This window comes from Indicator indicator, chromosome Z (assembly GCF_027791375.1).
Source record: "Indicator indicator isolate 239-I01 chromosome Z, UM_Iind_1.1, whole genome shotgun sequence".
In the NCBI taxonomy this organism is placed as follows: domain Eukaryota; kingdom Metazoa; phylum Chordata; class Aves; order Piciformes; family Indicatoridae; genus Indicator; species Indicator indicator.
This window is the reverse complement of record NC_072053.1, coordinates 1,896,741-1,911,542: the sequence shown is the minus strand read 5'-3', so window position 1 is coordinate 1,911,542 and position 14,802 is coordinate 1,896,741. Positions and strand designations below refer to the sequence as shown.

The 14,802-nt window shown below is 43.6% G+C and overlaps 1 protein-coding gene across 1 annotated transcript in view; it reads left to right on the top strand.

The window, feature by feature from the left end:
• The window catches only part of ADGRV1 (adhesion G protein-coupled receptor V1), a 366,634-nt gene that overhangs the window by 272,297 nt on the left and 79,535 nt on the right, over positions 1-14,802 (top strand). Inside the window, exon 87 of the mRNA XM_054397457.1 lies at positions 12,554-12,711. Coding sequence (XP_054253432.1) covers positions 12,554-12,711 — 158 coding nt within the window. The remainder of the gene's footprint in view (positions 1-12,553; positions 12,712-14,802) is intronic.

Sequence of the window (14,802 nt, the reverse complement as noted above, 5' to 3'; positions counted from 1 at the left end):
ACATGGCCCTTGCTTTTGCTCTATTAAACTGCCTTTATCTTGACCCACATCCAGTCAAGATTGACGCAGTACAGAGTCCTAAGACCTAGAGCAGGGTGGACTAGAGTTGATAGACTGTAGAAGAGAGAAGGAGTCAAATCTGACATATTTTCATCAGTGATGACTTTTTTGACTCAGTCAGGACATTGTTTTGAAAATACCCATCCGGAGCAATACAAAACAGAGTCAGGGACTTTGGATGGTGAGAGCATCCGTGCTTGACCATGCATAACCTAGATATTCACTCACCACTGTGGAAGTCCCCTAGTAAATCACTATTGATCGAGGACAGTTTTTTTAACTAGGTCCTTGTTTTTTCTTTTCATTTACCCCAGCAGACATTTTGTGCCAACACTGGGTCAACATCTGGTTGGAGAATATTGTCTCAAGCTATGTTTACATGTCAGTACCTCCACAGAGACAGATTGTTTAAGCACTGTCCTGGCAAATGTAATCCCCAGTGTTGTACTTTTTGACCTGACACTAATATCCTTAAAAAGAAAAAAAGAAAAAAGAAGAAAACAAACAAACAAAAAAAAACCCCACAACCAAAAAATCCCCCCCAAAACCCCTACTGTTTTACATGCGTGAGTTTTATTTCCATGCTGCTAATTGGAAATTCAGCCTGTGTTTAATATGTAGTAAGTACAGATGGTCAAAGCATTATTCAGAACTGTCATTTGCATGGCATCTTATTACTCAGAGCACACCTGAAACCACTGGTTGCTTTCTGAAGGCTCAGGGAAAAAAAGTAATGCCTGGGATGCTTCCATGCCTACTGTGTGGCAATGTACTCTGCCCTTTGCAAAGGTAATTGTAAAGATTTTTGCTGATTCTCTCTTTTTTTTTTTTTTTTTGGTGAGTGTTTTACACATATAAAGATTGTTTAACCTGTAGCAGGATGTAAGACATAGGAGCAGGGAAAGTAAAGATTTTGGTAAACATCTCTTTGGGCAATGGATAAAGTAAACTGTATTTTGAGCTCTGTGTGTGATTCGGTTTGGATTGTGCAGTGTTTTAGTTGATTGTGGATAAAAATGAGCTTGCTTATCATCAGAGGCATTGGCAGGCCTATGAAACATCCTAATGAAATGCCAAGTAGTATTTAAATAGAAGACATGCTAGGCTTGTTCTTTGGATGTGTGCAGGTGTTCTGTGCATGGTTTGTAGTTATGGATGGTGAAGGGAAGGAAAGGGTAAGGGAGAAAGGAAAGGCTAAGGGAGAAGGGAAAGGAGAAGGGCCTGGAAGTACCTACTGCTTTGTGTCTGGATCCTCTTTTGAAGGACCTGGCCCTGATTCTTGTTGTTCTGCTAAATACAACTAACCATAGAGTTGTTTTGGTTGGAAAAGACCTCTAAGATCATCAAGTCCAACTGTCAGCCTAAGGACCACCATGTCCCAAAGCACCACATCCACAGGTTCCTTGAACACCTCCAGGGATGGTGACTCCATCACCTCCTTGGGCAGCCTGTTCCAATGCCCAACCACTCTTTCAGGAAAGAAATTCTTCTCCAACCTAAGCCTCCCCTGGCACAGTTTCAGTCCGTTTCCTCTTGTTCTATCACCTGATATAGGGAGGAGACCAACTCTCACCTGGCTCCAACCTCCTTTCAGGGAGATGTAGAGAGCAAGAAGGTCTCCCCTCAGCCTCCTCTTCTCCAGTCTAAACAACTCCAGTTCCTTCAGCTGCTCCTCCGAGCCCTGTTCTCCAGACTCTTCACCAGGTTTGTTGCCCTTCTTTGGACAGTCTCCAGCACTTCAATGTCCTTCTTAGAGAGAGGGGCCCAAAACAGAACCCAGCATTCAAGGTGTAGCCTCACCAGTGCAAAGCGTGGGGGCATGATCACTACTCCTGCTGGCCACACCATTGCTGATGATCCTCTTGGGGACTCCTCTGATAGCTGTGAGCCAAACTTGGTGTAGTTGAAGTCCCTCAGCTTGCTTTTTTCCAGCAAGAAAAACATGTTATAACGTGAAGAATATATTCTGCTGTGGCTTTTTTGCCTACTTGTAAATCACAGAATAATCATAGAATTGTAGATTCATAGATGTAGTTTGCCAATAGATCTTCCTTTTAGAAAAAAAAAAAGGGGAAAAAAAACCCAAATCCAAGCAACCAACCAAAGAAAACAAAACCAACCAAAACCTAAAAATACAAATAAAAACTGAAACCCAAACAAATTATTATTTTTTCGTCTGTTTGTAGTTGAACACATTTATAAGACCTCTGTTTGCTTTCACAGCTCTGCTGTGAAATTTCTTCATTGTATTAATGTTTTGGCAATGTGCCAAAAACAAACAGAGCTTGCCACTGAGGTATTTGCAGTGTCGACTAGAGCAGAACAGTTACTGCACATGTGCTGCAGCATATACTGCTGTTCATGCATCCAAGTAGGACACTTACCTCTTTGGAACAGCATAATGTGTCAATTCATGCTCTGCTTAATGTTATCTTGAAGATCTTCCCCAACCTGAACTATTCCATGACTTTGTGTCTCGTATTGGTTCAGTTTCTGACCTTTGGAGCAATGTTACTAAAAATCTAGTCATCTACAATGTCTTTTGATGTTACAAGACATACTGAAATAAACCCCGACCTGTCAAAAAAACCAACCTGCCTTCTTTGCCTCAGTCTTCACTCCTAAGACCAGCCCTCAGGAAGCTCAGTCTCTAGAAGCAAGGAAGCAGAACTGGAGAGATGTGGACATTCCACTGGTCAGTCAGGACAGGGTTAGAGATCTCTTATACCATCTCAAGACACACAAATCCATAGACCCTGATGGGATGCATCCATGAGTGCTGAGAGAGCTGGCTGATAGTGCTGCTGAACCTCTCTCCATCATCTTTGAAAAGTCGTAGAGAACAAGAAGTGTTCTCCATGAGAGGTGCCTGATGACTGGAGGAAATCAAATGCCACTCCAGTCTTCAAAAAAGGCAAGAAGCAGGACCCAGGCAACTACAGACCAGTCAGCCTCACCTCCATCCCTGGAAAGATGATGGAGCAGCTCATCCTGGAGGTCATCTCTATGGAAGACAGGAAGGTTATCAGGAGTAGCCAACATGGATTTACCAAGGGGAAATTCTGCCTGACTAATCTGATAGCCTTCTATGAAACCATGACCGAATGGTTAGATGAGAGAAGAGCAGTGGATGTCATATCTTGACTTCAGTAAAGCTTTTGATACAGTCTCCCATAACATCCTCATAGAAAAGCTCAGGAGATGTGGCACAGATGGCTGTCAGTGAGGTGCATTCCAAACTGGCTCCACAGCAGAGCTCAGAGGGTTGTCATCAGTGTCACAGAGTCACCTTGGAGGCCTGTGGCAAGTGGTGTCCCCCAGGGATCAGTACTGGGTCCAGTTTTGTTCAATATCTTTATCAATGACCTGGCTGAGGGCATTGAGAGTCCCCTCAGCAAGTTCTGATGATACAAATCTGGGGGGGTTGGCTAACACCCCTCAGGCTGTGCTGGCATCCAATGTGACCTGGACAGGCTGAGAGCTGGCTGCAGGCAAACCTCATGGAGTTTAGTAAGGACAAGTGCAAGGTCCTGCATCTGGGGAGGAAGAACAACAGGCACCAGGACAGGTTAGAGGCTGCTCTGCTGGAAAGCAGCTCCACAGAGAAAGACCTTGGAGTGCTGGTGGACAGCAAGTTCTGCATGGGACAACAATGTGCTCTGGTGGCCAAGAGAGCCAATGGGATCCTGGGATGTATCAAGAAACTGCTGGAGAGAATCCAACAGAGAGCCACAAGGATGATTAGGGGACTTGAGCATCTCCCCCATGAAGAGAGACTGAGGTCCCTGGGGCTATTTGGTCTTGAGAAGAGAAGACTGAGAGGGGATCTGATCAATGTGTGTAAATACGTGAGGGGTGGGTGTCAAGTGGAGGGGGCCAGGCTCTTACTGATGGTTCACAGTGATAAGAGAAGGAACAATGGGTTCATACTTGAACATAAACGATTTCAGCTCTACATGAGGAGAAACTTCTTTACAGTGAGGGTGACAGAGCACTGGAACAGGCTGCCCAGGGGAGTTCTGAAGTCTCCTTCTCTGGAGACTTTCAAACCCCACCTGGATGCATTCCTGTGCAGACTACCCTAAGTGATGCTGCTCTGTCAGGGCGGTTGGACCTGATGATCTCTTGAGGTCCCTTCCAACCCCTGATATACTGTGAGACTGTGAAAAGGCTAATTAGGTTCTCAGGTAAATTTTTGATAATTCTTAGATGAAACTTCTCAAGGAATCTTCAGTTTAAAGTGTCCTTCAGATACTGTTCAGCATGTTCCTCAGTTACCAATGGACTGGAAAATATTACATTTGCCTTTATATAATACAAGCCTGGGATAAAGGAGTTTTCATTCAGATTTACCACAGCTCAAAGCTGGGAAAGAAGTACATTGAATGTTGGTTACAATTCATAATGTTATTGACATCTGAGATCTGTTCTGGAAGAGTAGCGTGGTATTCAGTGGGGACATGTGGAAAGAATTGTGTCTTGCCAGCAATAATTAGCTATGCAGAAATAGGATGGGGGAATAACTGCCTGTTTACCCATTCTTTATGAGTGATCTCTTGTGTATTGTGGATGATAAACTGGGCATGAGTCAACAATTTTGTGCTGCAGCACAAAAGCCAAACATGGTATTGGCCCGTATTTAAAGCAAGTTGGCCTTAAGGACACATAAAGTCCTGCTGTAGTCATGTGCTGAAATGAAATCACAGAATCACAGAATGTTAGGGGTTGGAAGGGATTTCAAACGATCATCCAGTCCAACCTCCCTGCCAGAGCAGGATCACCTAGAGTGCATCACTCAGGAATGCATACAGGTGGGTTTTGAATGTCTCCAGGGAAGGAGACTCCACAAGGTCTCTGGGCAGCCTGCTCACAGTGAAAAAGTTTTCCTTTGCTTTCACAATGTCCTCTGCTCCAGCCTGCACCCATTGCCCCTTGCCCTATCACTGGACATCACTGAGCAGAGCCTGGTGTTGTCCTCCCCACACTGCCCTTCACATCTTTACAAACATTAGTGAGGTCACCCTTCAGTCTCCTCCAAGCTAAAGAGACTCGGATTCCTCAGCCTTTCCTCAGAAGGGAGATGTTCCGTTCCCTTAATCACAGAATCACAAAATACATCCCTTTGGAAGAGACTTCAAAGATCATCCAGTCCAACCCTCAACCCAGCACTGAAGGACCAACACTAAACCATGTCCTTAAGTGCAAGGTCCACCTGCTGCTTGAATACTTCCAGGGGCAGCGACTCCACCAGTGCCCTGGGCAGACCATTCCAATGTTTGAGAACCCTTTCACTGAAGAAATATTTCCTAATATCCAGCCTGAACCTCCTCTGGTGCAGCTTGAAACCATTTCCTCTAGTCCTGTCACTTGACACCAAGGAGGAGAGGCTGCCCCCTCCTCACTCCAACCTCCCTGCAGGTAGTTGTAGAGAGCAATGAGGTCTCCTCTCAGCCTCCTCTTCTCCAGACTGCCCTCAGATGCTTCATGTAGGCCATGTGCTTCAGGCCCTTCACCAGCCTTTTTGGCCTTCTCTGGACCATTTCCAGCACCTCAATGTCCTTCCTGTAGTGAAGAGCCCAGAAGTGAACACAATACTCAAGGTGTGCCCTCCCCAGTGCTGAGTACAGGGGGATGATCACCTCCCTGTCCCTGCTGGCCATGGTGTTTCTAATCCAAGCCAGGATGCCATTGACTTTCTTGGCCACCTGGGCACACCGTCCTTTCCAACCTATGCCATTCTGTGGTTCTATGATTCTGTAAAGACTACGAGTCTAAACCCACGTGCCTCTGGCACTGTGAATTTTTGTATAATCGTGTAGACCTGTAGAATCTTCTATGCTAGAAGCAGAATTTTCTCTGATGTGAATGTGGCTTTAATTTCCTCAGGAACTAGTTGCTGTCATCTTAAATGTTACCCATTTTAAGCTCAGCATAGCCTCCCTGCCTGGCTTTCTTCATATCAGTTCATAGAAGCATGATCTTTTTTCTAATAAAACACAACACATGCAAAATTGTCCACATTTTTCTTTCCCTGTTAGGAGAGTGGAAAACAAAACACAGCACAAACATTAATCTTCTTGCTTAATGTATTTATGTAAAATGGATACTCTTACAATAAAAAAGAAGGAAAAAGAAGAAAAAAGAAAGGAAGAACAAAAATATGTAATTCTTTTCAGGGTGTGAACTTCTTATGTTCAGGAAGCTTTAACACAGTTATCTGCTCTGGGAGTATGCCTGCCACTGATTCAATCTCAAACAGTTGCTAAAACAAGCATTTTCCTGCGTGGAATTCTAAAGTAACTGAGACTTTTTATTTTTGTTTTTGCTCTTAAATGCTCTGTTCTGCTTAGTGGTTCATGAGCTTCTCTAAATTGATTCACTACACATCATGGTAGATGGCCATGTTCATAAAATGTTAGCAAGCCTGAATAATGTGTGAGTTGTCCATGAGATGTTGGTTTCTAGCTTGGTGGAAAGGGAAATAAAACACTACAGCATTACCTGGATGCTTATAGCTTTGGGTTTGTATTTCACTGCCAAAAGGTGCAAAGGTTTTTGATATAAGGAACAGTAGTGTTCCAAAACAAGCAGAAAATTGGAAGGAGCCGGTGGAAGCAACATAAACTCCTGTAAGAATGATTTCTGTAGTTGTAGAGCCACAGAGGAGCAACTTGTCAGATGAAATTACTGATGAACACATAGCAGAAAATGTGAGTTTTTTGGTGATTTCAAGGTGAGATGCAAGAGATGAGACCTTCTCAGAGGCTTTTGCTTAACTACAACATGAAAGTTAAAATACCAGAGCTTGCAGCTATTAAAAACATGCAGTGTTTTTCAACAAAGGGTTGATTATCAAACTGTTAAGCCACCCAAAAAACCATCAGAAGCAGACAATAAATACAGTCATCTAGTATGAGTTCATAAAACAAAGACACTTTAGGTTTTGCTGTGCTGCTTAGATACAGACTGTTAAAAAATTGCTGCAGATAATTAGTCAGATTAATAACTTTTGAGCAAGTAATTATTTGCAAAAAAATGTTTGCAATGTCTGGCCTGCTCTGTGCTTAATTATTGAGGATGATCTAAGCAGAAATATTAATTTCCAACTAGAGCTCTGGTACAGAGCAAGCTGCTTTTTAAGAAAGCCCAGAATCTGTGAACATCTAGGCATGTATGTAAATCATAATCCATCTTGCCTATTTTCATTTTCCACGTTGTTTCATCTACTATGTGAAGACTTTGCTGAGTGGGCATGAACAAGTAAGTCAAACTTTGGCTTTTGTTAGGTTATTTTAGCGATTTTGTGCTCTGAATGGAGGTGATTAAATACAAATACAAGTTTAAATTCATGTGTCTGACCTTTGCTTTTTACTTTCCTGATGTAATGTGTGCAAGATGAACAAACTCAGATGGTGCCACGTTTCCCTGTTCTTTGCACTAGGCTGCCTTCACACCAGCTGTGCCTACAGCAAGGGAGAAGCTTAAGAGTTGTCAGACTTTATGTCCAGGATTAAATAATAATGAAAATTGAGAAGCTGGACCAGATGAACCTCATGAGGTTCAACAAAGTCAAAGAAAAGGACCTTGGTTGGGACAATCCCTGGTAGCAGTTGAGGATGGGGGATGAAGGGCTGAAGAGCAGCCCTGCAAAGAAGGACTTTGGGGTGCTTGGTGAGGAGAAGCTCAATATGAGCCACCAATGTGCATTCATAGCCCAGACCCATCTGTGTCATGGGCTGATCCTCCAGCAGTGTGAGCAGCAGGTAGAGGGAGAAGGTTCTGCCCCTGTGCTCCACTCTGTTGAGACCACACCTGCAGTGTAGGGACCAGCTCTGGAGTCCTCAGCACAGCAGAGACATGGACCTGCAGCCCACAGCAATGATGGGAGGGCTGGAAGCCCTCTGCTCTGAGGACAGGTTGAGAGAGTTGGGGTTGCTCAGGCTGGAGAAGAGAAGGCTCCATTGAGACTCTCTGGTGGCCTTGATGGTTTGAAACTAAAGATTCATACTAGATAGAAGGAAGAAAAGTTTCACCAGGACAGTAGTGAGACCCTGTCACAAGTTGTCCAGGTGGGTTCTAGGTACCCCATTCCTGGAACCATTCCAGGTCAGGTTGTGTGGGGCTCTGAGCAACCTGCTGTAGATTTCCTTGCTGAGTGCAGCGAGGGGTTGGACTAGATGACCTTTAAAGTCCCTTCCATCTCAAAGCTTTTTTTTTTTTTCCTTCTATGAAAATAAAAATAAACTACAAAAAAACAACCATAGTAATTATGATAATTATAGTCTATGTCTAGGTCTGGAGAGAAACTCACATAGCAAGTAAAAATCAAAATATTAACTGCCTACAGCCCAAATGAGAATGGCAGGTATTTGGTGGACAAGAAAACATCCATTGTTTTGTCAGACAAATTTCATTTGAAGATGCATTTGAAGGATGTTGTCCATTGAATTCAAGACATAGCATAACATAATGAAGCTGTCTTTAACACATTGATAATTTTTAAAGCTCTTTTTCCTATAGAGAATTAAAGTTTGGGGGTTTTTTTCATTTAATACTTTCCTGACTTTTAAAAACAGTCCTTTTCTCCTTAACAATGTTGCTTGTTTTAAAAATTGTCCCCCCCTTTTTAATGTTAATTTTGAGTTTGTGCTAACAAGTAAGTCTAGTATTCATCTTTTGAATTGTCTTCTCCTTTTCCTTTAAAAATAGTAGAAAAATAAAATAAGGCTTTCCATATCTTACAGAGCTGGAATATCTAACCAGATTTTTGGAAGTGTTATAGTTTAGGAGATGACAGAAGACTACAAAAAATCTTGGAGGGTCAGATAAACATGCTTGAGAAGAAAGCAAAACCAGTAATCCTTTTATATAGATTAGAAAGGGAAAATAAAGCTAAACCAAAGTGAAGCCCTGCTTTTGTCTGGCCAGTAAGTGAGGTCATTTTAGTCAATTAATAGTCAATTATCTGATTTTCTGAGATTTCTTCTCTTCCAAAGGGAGGATCATAACTGTCTGTTAATTTGTAGGTCCTAATCCCTCTGTGTCTGTGGTATTTAAAAGTATCAATTTAGATAGAGTGAACATCAGCAGTATTTCTCAAGAGAGAAAGAAAATCGTATATATTAAAGCTGTTTCTCAGCATTTTAATCTTAGCAAAAAATTCTGTGAAATAAGTGTCTTACTGCTTTATATTGAAGGAAAAAAACTAATATAGTTTCTGGGGGGGGGTTGTGGTATTTTCTTTTTCAGTTGTAGAATTATTTGAAAATCATTCTGTACTAGTATGGAATTATCACACAATCACAGAATGATAGGGGTTGGAAGGGACCTCTGGAAATCATCCAGTCCAACCCCACTGCTAAAGCAGGTTTGCCTAGATCACATTGCAGGTGTGGGTTTTGAAAGTGTCCAGAGAAGGACACTCCACACCCTCTCTGGGCAGCCTGCTCCTGTCACCCTCTGTCCTCTGTCACCCTCAAAGTTTCTCCTTAAGTTCAAGTGAAACCTTCTGTGTTTGAGTTTGTACCCACTGCTCCCTGTCCTATCACTGGACCAGTCCCATCCAATGCTAGGGATACAAGACATGTGGTAGTTGCATGTGACAAATGTCTAATGGAGTAGTAATTATGTGCCCCTAAGGCAGTGATTGTCCCACTGTACTCAACACCTGTGAGCCACACCTCTAATACTGGATGCAGTTTTGGGGCTATCATAACAAGAAGGACATTGAGGCACTGGAGTGTCCAGAGAAGGGCAGCAAAGATGGTGAAGAGTCTAGAGAACAGGGGTTGCTTAGTCTGGAGAAAAGGAAGCTGACGGGAGACCTTCTGGTTCTCTACAACTCCCTGGAAGGAGGTGGAGGCAGGTGGATGTCTGTCTCCCAAGTAACAAACCATAGGGCAAGAGGGAACAGCCTCAAATTGTGCCAGGGGAGGTTCAGGTTCGACATGAGGACCAATTTCAAACAATGTGAAACCTGGACCATACTGTTCAGGGCAGTTGGTGGAGTCCCCATCTCTGGAGGGATTTAAAGGACATGTAGATGTGGTGCTGAGTGATATGCCTTTAGCAGTGGACTTGGCAGTGCTGGGCTAACAGTTGGTCTTGGTGATCTTAAAGACCTTTTCCAACCAAAATGATTCCATGAGCCTATGAGTCTTAAGTATAACCAGTATTTTCAGTTGGTCCCTATGATACAAAAGCTGTCTCTCAACATCATCTCACTGCTGCATGTGAACACTTACAGTCTTGGTTGTTGTTGAATTGCTCACCACTTGTTTCAAGAAAAAAGGTCTAAAGTAAGCTTTATGCATTTCCTGTCTGCAAAATTTTTCAGTGTCTTTTCTAGAGCAAATACCTAGGGATACCAGTAAAAGTGACCCATCCTTGTGGGTTTTCATTTTTATGCAGCTTTCAGTAATTTTCTGAAAACTTTCTAAACATTCAGCTAGTCTTTTTTAACAACATAACTGGCTTTTGAAATACAAAAATATATCAAAGTAAAAAAGTTTTTCTTTATGCCTTGGTGGAACTTCCTGTGTCCTAGTCTGTGACTCAGAGCAGTCACATGTATTGTGGAGCTGCCACCAGTGCTATGTGTCCATGCTTGAGCAGGGCGTTTGGACAAGATGACCTCCAGTGGTCTCTTCCCAGCTCAACCCTTCTGTGCTTCTGTGCAGCAAGCACTTTTAACTCCAACAGAAAGTTCCTGCATTCCCTGTTGCTTACTTACTTGCTCGTGATATTTAGAATCATAGAATTATAGAATGGTTTGGGTTGGAAGAGAGCTTAAAGACCACCTAATTCCAACCCCTTGCCATGGGCAGGGGTACCTCCCACTAGACCAGGTTGCTCAAGGCTCTGTCTAACCTAGCCTTCAATGATTCTATGGAGGAGGCATCCACAGCCTCCCTAGGCAACCTGTTTCAGTGTCTCACCACCCTCACTGTAAAGAATTTCTTCCTAATACCCATCTGTCAGGGGGGATCTGTGCTTGGTGTCTTCCTGAGCTTGTACCTAAGGGACAGACTTGTAGAAGATAGATCGATTCTGCTGGTAATTATTTTGGGGTTTGCTGACTGTTCCTGACTGATGCTCTGAAAGAGCTGAGATAAAATGCAGCCTTGACTTGCTGGGCAGAGTACACTCGTCCACCTGAGCAGAACCAGAAGGTATACCAGGTGTATCAGTGAAACATGTACCCAGGCTCTTCTCAAATGGGTCTTACAGCAGCATTGACCCTAAGATGATGCAGCAGAGTTGACCTGACAAACAGAAGGGCTGGGTAAGTTACACCCTCTTAGTAGGGACAGCAGTGACCACATACTCTCTAGACATCCTGACTCCCGAGCTGTCCCTTGGGCTGCTCCGTTGTGCGTCATCTCTAGAGTAGGTCAGTGACTGTTAAGCACAAGCTGCTCTCCAGGGAGTTCACAGAAAGCCCTCATCTCTCATACCATCCACAGCTCTCTCTAACTACCATCTCCACATCCTTCAAGTCATCATTTGATATGTGTAATTTGACTTTTTTTTTTGGGGGGGGGATTAACTCCTGTCCCTGTCACGTCTTTCTAAATAACTATAACTTTAGTAAATGGGAAGGGTAAGGAGAGACAGACTTTTTTCCTTTTTTTTTTTTTTTAATTAAAAAAATCAGAGTGAGCATTTGGCTTCAGTGTGCAAATGACATGTAGTTTCCAACAACTCGAGGAGGAATAGTTATCTTGCCTTCAAGACTTGTTCATTTATTTTAAAAATATATTTCTCAAATTTTAATTTGTGGTTTTGGTAGCTAAGTATAGAAGATTACATAATGCCCTTTAAACTTTGGTGACTAAGAGTGATCACATTAAATTAATATAGCATGCATGGATTTTGTTAAAATATAAATTGTTCCACTGCAGCAGTTTAAAGCTCTCCAGCATCAGCTGCGCTTAAATACAACATGCAGACTTTTAAGGTGTAAATGTTGTATTCCTCCTACAAGAAAGCTGGGGAGGGACTTTTTAGGCTATCAGGTAGTGACAGGACTAGGGGGAATGGAATAAAGCTGGAAGTGGGGAGATTCAGACTGGACATGAGGAAGAAGTTGTTCACCATGAGAGTGGTGAGAGCCTGGAATGGGTTGTCCAGGGAGGTGCTTGAGGTCCCATCCCTGGAGGTGTTTAAGGCCAGGCTGGATGAGGCTCTGGCCAGCCTGATGTAGTGTGAGGTGTCCCTGGCCATGGCAGGGGGGTTGGACCTGGATGATCCTTGTGGTCCCTTCCAACCCTGACTGATTCTATGCTTCTATGATTCTAAGATGAGATGAGGAGGTAAGAACCAACAGAAACCAGTACATCCTGTCAGGGATATAGAATTGAAGAGTTTAAACACATCTTTCTTCAAAAACATCTCTTCTTGAATTTTCACTCATGACAGTTCTGGGTGGCCTTTTGTGTTTATTAACAGAATTGAGTTTTTTTCATTTATTCTTTTTTTTTTTTCCCATCAGGTGCTTCATCCCAAATGCCTACGCTGCTCTTTTCACCGCGGCTCTGGTGCCATTGATGTGCTTGGTGGTGGTTTTTGTGGTGTTCATCCACGCCTACCAGGTGACCCCACAATGGAAAGCCTATGACGATATTTTCAGAGGAAGAACAAATGCTGCAGGTATGATTTGTTGGCGGTCTCTACACAAACAAGTTGGGCTTTCAGAACAGTACTGACTGTTCTCGCCAGTTCAGGAAACCCTACTAGAAACCACAGCTCCACAGACGCCCACACACTTGTATAAGATTAAGCATGCTAGTGATCCCTTTGAAGTCTGTGAGAGTACTTAAATGATTAAAGTTATGGAGATGCTTAACTCTCTTAGGAGGATAAAGATGTGTTAAACCTGGAACAAGACGTCAGCATCACTGGTTATGTCTAGCGAAGAGAAGAGCGATAGAACGCAGCACCACCCTGGCTGGAGCACTGTGTCCCTGTGTCTGGTTTTCATAGAATCATAGAATGGTTTGGTGTGGAAGGGCCCTTGAATGGTCACCTAGTGAAACCCCCCTGCACTCAGTAAGGACATCTACAATTAGAGAAGGTTGCTCAGAGCCTTATTTGACCTGGAATGGTTCCAGGGATGGGCATCTATCACCTCTCTGGGCAGCCTGGGCCAGAGTCTCAGCATTGTCTTTATAAAACATTTCTTCCTTCTATTTGGTCTAAATCTCCCTCTTTTAGTTAAAACCATCACCCCTTATACTGCCACAACAGACTGCTGAAAAGTCTGTTCCCAGCTTTCTTATTGGCTCCTTGAAGTACCAGAAGTCCACAAGAAGCCTGCTTTGCTCCAGCCCCAGCTCTCTCAGCCTGTCCTCACAGCACAGGGCTTCCAACCCTCCCATCATTGCTGTGGGCTCCTCTGGCCTTGCTCCAACAGGTCCGTCTCTCTGCTGTGCTGAGGACTCCAGAGCTGGCTTCAGCACTGCAGGTGTGGTCTCAACAGAGTGGAGCACAGGGGCAAAACCTTCTCCCTTCACCTGCTGCTCACACTGCTGGAGGATCAGCCCGGGGCACAGATGGGTCTGGGTCATGTCTCCTGTCTACTCATGTCCAGCTTTTACCCACCAGTACCCCCAAGTCTTTCCCTGCAGGGCTGCTCTCAATCCTTTCATCCTCCAGCCTGAATTGATAATGGAGAGTGTCCTGAGCCAGAGCCAAGTGCAGGTCCTCACCTTTGTCCTTTTTGAACCTCACGAGGTTTACACAGCCCAAATTCTCCAGCTTGTCCAGGTCCCTCTGGGTGGCATCTTGGTTCTCAGGTGTCCAAGCTGCAACACTCAGCTTGATGTCATCTGCAAACCTGCTGACAGTGCACTCAACCCCACTCCCTGTATTTTTGATGAAGATATTAAAGAGCACTGGCTTCAGTACAGACCTCTGAAGGACAGCACTTGTCATCAGTCTCAATCTGGCCATTGAGCCATTGACCAGTACTCTGTATATGGCCATCCAACCAGTTCCTTACTCATTGAACAGTACACCCATCAAATCTGTACCTCTCCACTTAAGAGACAAGGATGTTGTGAGGAACTGAGTCAGATGCTTGACAGAAGCCCTGGTGGGTGATACCCATAACTTTTTCATTGTCCACTGATCTTGGTCACTCCATCATAGAAGGGTACAATACTGATTTTGGCTGGGGGTACCAAACAGCCCTGTCCTGTGGAGGGCTGAGGTTGCAGCACTGATTGCTTGCCTGCAGGGCAGCCATGAGATACGAACCCACATTGTGCTCCTCTGCTTGGCCTCAGTTGCTGGGCACAGCTTCTGGGCATTGTGTTTTTGCAGAGTATTTGGTGGCTACACAGCCTTGCAGAGAGGCTATGTGGTGGAGTCTTTGGAGTTAACCACCTCAGTTTTGAAGTTTCCTAGTGCTGCTCACAAGTGCCTGAAAGAACAGATCTGTCCTGTGCAAAACAGGAAGTATCGGTTGGTCTCCTCTGTCAGAACAGTTTCAAATACAATAATGTTTCCAAAATAAAGTTGCAGCAGTTTAGACCAACACCATAATAAATAGGACACTCTGTGGGAAGCTTGAGATATTTGTCTCCATGGTGTTTTGGAGGGGGAAAAATAAAAAGAAAATCAGTTTTATAAACAAGTGCAAATACACAGATTTTAATAAAAGTGTCTCTGCTTTCTCCCTGACCACGTGAATCCAGTTAGGTGTCATAAACTTGTGAAAGATTCTTCAGTCATTTTTCC